The 8,714-nt window shown below is 44.2% G+C and overlaps 1 protein-coding gene across 2 annotated transcripts; it reads left to right on the top strand.

Moving 5' to 3' along the window:
* The first annotated feature begins 1,354 nt into the window (after positions 1-1,354).
* On the top strand, positions 1,355-8,296 carry LOC118418335 (forkhead box protein F1-B-like). Of its 2 annotated transcripts, none has more exons than XM_035824211.1 (3): positions 1,355-1,907; positions 5,751-6,093; positions 6,526-8,296. In XM_035824211.1, the coding sequence occupies exons 2-3, from the start codon at positions 5,803-5,805 to the stop codon at positions 7,735-7,737; spliced, it is 1,503 nt and encodes a 500-aa protein (XP_035680104.1). In that variant the 5' UTR covers positions 1,355-1,907; positions 5,751-5,802; the 3' UTR covers positions 7,738-8,296. The 2 variants fall into 2 exon arrangements, with proteins under 2 accessions (XP_035680104.1, XP_035680103.1); XM_035824210.1 differs by lacking the exon at positions 1,355-1,907 and adding an exon at positions 2,642-2,984.
* Positions 8,297-8,714: the final 418 nt, after the last annotated feature.

The raw sequence follows: 8,714 nt of genomic DNA, 5'->3' as shown, positions 1-8,714 counted from the left end.
GTCTTTCTATTTTGTATCGTTTTCTTTATATCTCGCGGCTACGATACAAAATAGCAAGGAGCCTTTTAAAATAGATATTTCATAACGTGCCGCTCCACAGGAAAGTTCAAGCCATGAGGCTATATGAGATCAACGTTTTTAAAGTGTCTACGAAAGAGAATGACGTGTTTTATGACACAGAAAAAGTCCGTACCTAGTTTATTAATACCTTCTTTACAAAAATAATGGCCTACAACGTTGACTTGCCGATCAAAAGTTTTTTGACATACCAAACTTTGCACTTGACTAACGCGACATCAGGATAGGATGCGTTCTAATTACACATGCACCGAGGATTCTTTTGCAGCTTATAGTTATACTCATGTGATATTTGTATTCGAATGCCATGGTACTTTTACGTTACATTATCGTAGTAGATATCGGGCTTGTGTTAAACCTCCTTGGTTGTAAGAAAGGAGTATCCAACTGTTACATAGTCCTGTCAAGGAGCTTTATAAAAACTCCTTGGTCCTATTAAAAACTCTTCCTAGGAAGAGCGCCCGTGTAATTTTTCCGACTAGACTACTACTAATACTATATCTGCGCGATTCAACCTCTGCTTGGAGAGTATTAAAAACAGGATAAAACCTTGACCTGCCATATCTTTTAAAAAAAAAATGCCATATGGGTCGGAACTTTTGTCGGCTACATGTGTGAAAACTCTGGGACAGATGAGATGAGGTACAGGTACAACCCAAGCTCATCTATTGTTTCACCTGTAATATTCTCCCGCACCAAACCAAGCCTTCCAGCGTCCTTGTACGTGTGGGGTAGTAATCCACGCAGACCCTCCCAGAACTCTGACGCCACTCCTCATGCATATTCATCTTATCAGTCTTCCGCTAATTACCTTAGGGGTGCTTGCCGCCGTGTGCTCATTTTCGGGGGAGGAAAAACGTTTAAAAAGAAATGCGCATCACTCCGAACATGAAACAAAAAAAGATATTGCGATGCAAATTGTTATACACAATAATAAGGTCGGCGCTTCATACTTTCCCGGTACACCTGTAAATAGTATATCTCCTTCCTCCAAAACTAGATGCACTAGTAGTAGTTGAATCAAACGTTTCACCATGATGCTCTTTTCTATTAAACCGAAGAAAAGAAAGGATGCAACTAATGAAATAGTGAAGTGAGGCTATTTCTAGAGCCATCATTCAATCTGTCAGGGCTGGTTTTGACTAGTTCATAATTGGGTGTGGAAATAGTTTTGTCTCGGCTAAGCCAGATAATCCCCGAAACAAAAGCCGGAGATTTTGCCCAGATTTCTTGTGCAAGCTCTCTCCGCTGGGTGCTACACACAGGAACACGCAACAAGTGTCCTTACGAGAAAAAAAGCTTGACATTATGAAAGACAGAAAACTGCTCCGTCAACGTGCACGTATATGAAGACTTTTCATTCAAGGTTTTATTTTCGAAAACTAGGTATTGTTACTTTTGTCTGTCAGTCTTCACGTGAGAAAAAAGACATAGAATCGTGAAGGAGGAGCTACAAAATCCACAAATTACAGCACTTCAAACAAGCTGGAAGATTAGCGAGGACTGCCCAGATTAAACAGAACGTCGCGGGGGACACACAAACAAAGGCCCGGCGACAATCCGGTCGGTCGGCGCATGGGTAATAAGGTCGGCCGGGGGTAGTAGTACGGGGGTAGCCATGGCGGATGCCAAGCGCGGGTTGGCACGGGAGTTTTACCGGCGTTTCTCAACGAAAGAAAACGAGATGTAGCGACTTTTGTGAGATATCCAAACGAAATCAGACGGCAGAGATATTCGAGTGACGATTGGATTTGCGTTTTGCCGGAATACCGACCACAGAAGATGACATGGAGGACCTATGAGTGAGAAAAACGTCGTCTGCAAGATAGGTAGGTTTACGTCATATTTTTTTGTTGCCATGTGCGGCGTTGTCTCCGAGTTAAAATTCACTAAAAAGTCCGTCCAACCATTTGAAGAAACGATTACAAAGACTGGTACACCACAGTACTCATAGTTTCTTGCTCGAATAAGTTTACGAAGACATTTCAGATAGAACGCATATGGTTTTATTTCCCGGTGCCCCCAGCTGTCCGTCAGGGGTAGCCGGTTTAGTTTACAACCGTGTTTATCATACGGCCGTCTGGTCGACCTGTCAATCAAAATTGTCTTACACGTTCTCTTTTTACAACTTTGCTATAAGCTTCCGTGTCGTTTTAGACGAGAGCTTTTCTAGTTATATGCGTGTAGAGACCATTTAAAATCCTCAAGAACATCCAGATTTTAGTTGACTGCTCATGCCACAGTGTATTCCCAATGGGGCGGTATTGAAATCGAGGAACCGTGAATACCTCTCCTCCTTTCTTGTGCAAATCTTGTGATTTTTGCACATTTGTGTAAGTGGACACTCGGGACAGATAAGAAAATATCCGTAGAAAATGGAGGAATGCAAGATAACATACACCAACGCAAAGCTGTTGAAGTAGTCGGTCGTTTTTATAAAGTTTCCTGCTTTCTGGACGAGTTTTTCTTAAACTTTTTCTCTTCTCTTACGACTGCTTTTGCTGTAGTTGGATTTGCAGGTATGTTTGACCTTTTTCGTTTTTCCTCTAAAATCACACGTGACACGACAAGACACAAGGATAGTAATTGGCAATTTGAAAATGAATAGCCAATTCCCCGGGATATGCAAAGTAGCTCCAAACCAAGCCAAGCCAGGCCCCATTCACAGCGCGCTGGGGCAAGCCGGGGACCCAAACATCCACGCCAAGAAATGACAATCACAACAATTCAATTTCTCATGTTGTCTTGGCACCAATCAACGTCTATTCTTTGCTTTCATTGTGGCTGCAAAAAGGACGCCACATTATGCATAGTAGAACTAGCTAAAACTGGGATCGCTCGCTGGAAAGTTCAGAAGCGTTCAGTGTTTGCCACGGCGCGGTCGCATGCAACATGGTCTCTGAAAGGTGGGGTCTCTTATTCCTTTTGCCGCTCGGTGTGTAGTAATTATGATGTGTAATGACCACTAAGTGCTTTAGTTCACAATGCCAGCCGTATCTTTACTAATCAAGAAGTCTATAGTCTTTGAGTATTCTTACATTCTCGGTGTGTTGTTGGATAAAGTTTCGAATTGAAAGATTGACTTTTAATGTTGTTTTTGGACAGGGAAATGCATGATCTGCTTTTGACATAAGGACATGGTTTGGTGACAAAGTCTTCTTTCGATGTAGTTTTGTTATTTGGTCAGCAAGCTCCTACTATTTGCCATTATTATCATGAGAATTTACCAATGAAAAGGTTTTGTTTGAATGAACCTGTTGGCAAAACACAAAAACGAATATTTGAGTAGCATTTTGCTGTGATCTGATTCTTGGATCTGAACCATCGTCATTTCAACTTGGACATTGACTCTGCTATTTCACGATGATTTCTCAGCAAAATATCACGTGTAGTATTTATCTATATAGCACATGTCATTCGGTTTCGTGCAATGTTTTCGAAGTTCAGATCTGTAGTGTAAGTGGCCGGCCTCATTAGTTTGGCACCCCATTAGCAATTAGCCGTCAATCGGCAAATATTTAAACACAAGGTCGATTGAGGATTTGGTAAATCCCACGTTAATCCTTTGTGTTGAGTAAGGAGCTAGTTAGAGCCATGGAGCTGCCCCTTTATTTTATTCAGGTCATTTCAATGGCAACCTACGATTGGAGCATGTTTCAGTGACTGGATTACAACTTTTGAACGAACACATGCTAGTTTTGAGTTGTCTGCGATTGTCAACAAGTTGTGTTCCAGTGTCGAATCGATTTTCTGATAGAACGTGTAGGTACCCATGCAACTTCAAACTCGCAATACGACCAAAGTATATATTAGTATAGATCGTATTTGAAATGTCATAGACATATGTGGTACAAAGATTGGATTTGATTCATGTAATACGTAACCAGTAAGTGGCCATTCGATACTACTTTTCTCAGAAAAGCTCTGGGGTTCAGAGAAACCAGGGCGGATAGACAAATATTTATGGACAAGTCCTATTGGGGTTTTGTGAAAACCTTCCCTAAGCTTTTGTCAATGGTTTGTAGATACCCGACTTAGTTAGTTTGTACAGTTTCGAGTGTCTGAGAGGGCGATAGAGCGTGGATAAATCTTCGAGAGAGTGAAGAAGAGTTTACAGGTTTCTGTATGCAGTAACAATAGTGAATATATGCAGTCGGTATAACCGCCCTTCGTTGTAACACCCACCTAGCTGTACGTGTTTAGAAATATCTAGTGCCCATACTTTGTGTACTTGATGAACGACAACTAGTTCCTCTCTCTGAGAAGATTTCGAATACATCAATGCTAGACTGATAGTTTAGTACTTGAAGGTTCTAAGCTGGTAAAAGATGCTAAATGACTGGTACTTCCACCAGTTTATCAGTCACAATATTTCCTACAATTTTCTACAAAGTTTGTTGCCCATCCATCACCATTAGTGACGTTTCTGATGTTGTTCTAATCCCCATGATCCCCTGCGCGCTCCGGGGATTTGCGCCCTGACGCGGACCAGATGGATGGCTTGTGCTTTATTCTCACAATTCTCTCGAAATTTAACCAAAAATAGTATACAAACTGTATATCGTTACATTCAAATCCAGTTGAATAACTGTTTGGCGTATAAGACCCCATTCACACTCAGAAAAACGATTCGAATAAAACATTTATCCGAATAAAAAATTTTGTATCCGGTCCAAAATTGTGTTCACACTGCCCTTCAGCAATCCGATTAGTGCACCCTCATATCAGTCTTATCTGAATAAAACATTAGTTGCGTTTCAAAGATGTATCGCTACGTCTTGCGGTAGTTGGCTGAGATTCTTCACTTTATTTCTGCACTGGTCGAGGGATTTCTCAACTCCATGCTCCTTCGGATATATATTCATATTATAATGTCCCTGTTTTTATTAACGCTTCCCGAGCTTTTTCTGCGTCTCCCCTAATCCCCAGATGGAAATAAGCAGCTTCGTTTGTTACGGTGTCCACTTGGCGAATGATGAAGATTTCCCTTTCTTTCCGCTTATTGTTGTTGGGAGTAAAATACGGCGGAAAATGCTCGCTGAAAAAAGAAGCAATCAGGCGTGTGTAGTATTTCGAAGTATGACCCAAAGTTCCCGGATGAATGACGTTACACCCCGGAATTAGCGGAATCCTATCCACTTGCGCGTTCACACTGCCGAATCGCACGAATCGAGACTCCCCGCGGCGCAGTTTTATCCACTTCCCGGAGTTCTATCTACCTCCCCGAGGTGGATCGCGAGGGATTCGAATCGATGAAATCCAAGTGATTTGGGAGCGTTCAAACTGCTAAGTTTTATTCGGATCGGGTAGTTTTATTCGGATAACATGTTTTATTCGAATCGTTTTTCTGAGTGTGAATGGGGTCTAAATCGCATAGGGGGTTGTGTCTGTCTTGGTGAGTCCTGGTTAAATAAAGAATAAACAAACAAACAAACAAGCATGTATGATGGTGGTGCAATAGGATACTTGGAGAATTGGAAGTACGCCTAGGGTCCAATGATTCTGTAGTCAATAGCTGGGTGATGCTAGGTTATGTTAGGAGTAGAGTTCGTCACAAAAACATCTAATCGTATCAGATCCTTGTAATTTCATGCATGTACTGAATGAGTTGTATTTGTTTGTCTGTTTGTTTCTTGAGCTTGCCTAATGATTTGCCTCCTTCCTATCCACAGTCTCCCAACTGATGCTGACCTCCAGGGCTCCATCCCCCCCTGCCTCACCAGGATGGACTCTCCCACCAGCCAGCCGCCCAGCAAGCGCCCACGGGTGGGGACAGACACCGACTCCTCCGAGACAGCCTCCTCGGGGAAGCGTGCGTCCCTCCCCGCCAAAAGAAAGAAGAACGCTGCGAACGTGAGGTGGAAGAACTACCGGCGGACGGACGAGGTGGAGGGGAAGCGGAAGTACCAGCGCTACCCCAAACCGCCGTACTCCTACCTGGCCCTGGTCGTCATGGCGATACAGAACGCACCTGAGAAGAAGCTACCGCTGAAGGAGATACACGAAGCACTCAAGGTGTGTACCGTTTTTACATCCCACCTTTCAATATCACTTCAATCATGAATGGGGCACTAATAGATTCAGTTAGCTGGAAAATTTCTTCTGAATCCCACACGTAATCCCATAGACACAAGACTTGTCTTGGATCCCAACGCCTACTACAGCAAGAACTGTTCAACTATTCCGCAACGCATAATATTTGTTCATCAATGTATACTAGTTATGTATATATAGTCATTGGTGTTGCTGCAAACCTTTTGGTCGAAAGTCCATATACCTGTACTTTTACATTACTTTCAACTACATGTTTGCCAAATTTGTGTATCATTTTTGATAAAGCCTCCTTGATATTATAAAAGCCTCCTTGATTCAAGTTGTTCGGTTTTTCAGTGATGGAATACTCTATTGTGCCTGTACACTAACCACTATCCCTCCTCTTCTTTCCAGAAAATGTACCCGTTCTTCCGCGGTGACTACACGGGTTGGAAAGACTCCGTACGCCACAACCTGTCCACCTACAAGTGTTTCTACAAGGTGCCTAAGGACCCCAGCCGCCCGTTCGCCAAGGGGAACTACTGGGCCGTGTACGAGGACAAGGTTCCGAAGGATGCCTTGAAGAAACAGGACAGTTCCAGTGAGCGAGAGGGAGAGGCCGACTACGAGACTCCAGGGTCTGTGTGCACCACTACTTCGGAAGACTCGGGAAACCTCGCGGGCAGTGAGAGCCCTGCATCCGAGGTGTCCTCCCTGCAAAGTCCCTTCGCCATAGACTCTATCCTGCACGCGGCGGGACCGAGCGAGACTGCAACGAGCGGCAGTGTGAGACCGAGAGTTTCGCCCAAAAAATTCCAGGACACTGCAGTGCAATGTGGTGGTGACGACGATTCGTCAGATTCTGATTCCGATTTGGATTTGGACGACTTCGTGGGGACCGCGATCAGGACTTCGACGCCGTCGGGGACCGTACCGACGCAAACGGCTGCCGAGAGGCTGTCCTCTAGCGCCGTCTACCCCCCGCGTCACCCGGTCGTGCCGATCTCACAGTACAGACGGTCTCCCTGCTTCTTCCCGCCGTACAACACCGCGACGAGCTCCAGTTCAAGTTCGTTATCCTCCAGTGAGTACGAGTGCCACCAGCCTAACGGACATGCCTTCCCCTCCAGAAGCCGGTACGGTGACCGAGACTTTCTGGCTACCGGCGCCAGGGCCTACCCGAACTTTCACAGTCTCCTCCCCGCCAGCAACGACAGGATCCCAGCTCCTAACGCCAGCATCTTCCCCGAGAACAGATTCTCCGGTGCCACCCCCGTGCGGAGTGCCAGCCCCTTCCCGCAGGACAGATACCCGTCTCCGAACAGAACTCGCGGGTCAGAGGACAGACCGTCCCCGGTTAGCCGGGAGTACCAGAGACTGCCCCATCAGCGGTACCCCACCAACCCGCCCATGCCCAGGTACGACGTGGTGGACCCAGAACCGTTCTACCGTCCGACCGGCCAGCAGATGTTCAACTACGACAAACTCCTGTCCGTGGTTCCGCCCAACAAGAGTGTTCTGGACTTGATGTGCTATAACCAGCCCATCCCCTTCTCTAACTTGAGACCGAACTATCCTTCGTACTTCCCGCCACCACCTCCACCACCTCCGAACTTCAGATACTGATTCAAATGTCACACATTGTAATATAAGATGTTTTGTTGTAACTGTAACGAAAGAAGCCTTATTTTCATTGAAAAGCTCCAAGTTGTAATTATAAAGGCTCCAGTTGTAGCTGGAATGAAATACGTTCTTAAACTTTTATCACTGAAAAGCTGTTAGCACCTAGGGAAACGTTTGTATCAGGAAAACCATATTTGGGCCCAATCAAATGAGCGTGATTTGGGCGATTATGATGTTGTAATGTTCATGTTTTTGTTTTGTTTTCATTTACATTTTGCACATTGTTCGTTTTGCCTCATTTTGCACCTTTTCCCCAGTTTTCCAGTATTTTGTTTGCACGTACACGTCTTGTTAAAACGATCTACATGTGCTGCTCAAATGTACACAAAACTGCTGCTGCTGTTCATGAAGTTTTGTATAGACAATCCTTTTGTAAATATGAGCGAGTTCTACCGTTTCTACTGAGAATAAGATACTAGTAAACTGTACAGCGACATTTTCTATATTTATTTCAGTTTAAGGTGACGACAGTTGTTGAATAAAAGTTTGTTTGCTTTTCTAATTCAGTGTTTTTGTGTTTTCCTTTAGCGAATGATAGTGACTGACATGACGGCTAGTTAAAGAGAAAGCGCAACAGAATTTGGTTTTGGTACAATGCTAAGCTTTCTTCCAACACAGAGGTATACACAGATAAAAAAAATCCTGAATAGGGCGACAGTAGTCGTTGAAAATTCGACCCGTGTATACCTTGGTGTCGGAAGAAGTTACGCATTGTACTATGAACTTACTTCGAACACAAAGGAGCTTCCATGATTATTCGAGAATTTAGTTTTATCACACATAATGTCTCGAAAGACTTTGACAATCCCCGACTACACACTATTCCGCCTCACATCCTGTCACTCTATAGTATAAATCAACCGTGGGCACACATTAAGACACACCCACAGGTCGAGAAAAATAACTCACTCAATGGTGAC

This window comes from Branchiostoma floridae, chromosome 6 (genome assembly GCF_000003815.2).
Source record: "Branchiostoma floridae strain S238N-H82 chromosome 6, Bfl_VNyyK, whole genome shotgun sequence".
In the NCBI taxonomy this organism is placed as follows: domain Eukaryota; kingdom Metazoa; phylum Chordata; class Leptocardii; order Amphioxiformes; family Branchiostomatidae; genus Branchiostoma; species Branchiostoma floridae.
This window is presented reverse-complemented; position numbering and strand designations above follow the sequence as displayed.

Bases quoted from the DNA above. Each gene is read 5' to 3' on its own strand.
- LOC118418335 (XM_035824210.1), top strand. The intron at 6,094-6,525 runs GTGTGTACCGTT...TCTTCTTTCCAG, and splicing joins AGATACACGAAGCACTCAAG to AAAATGTACCCGTTCTTCCG.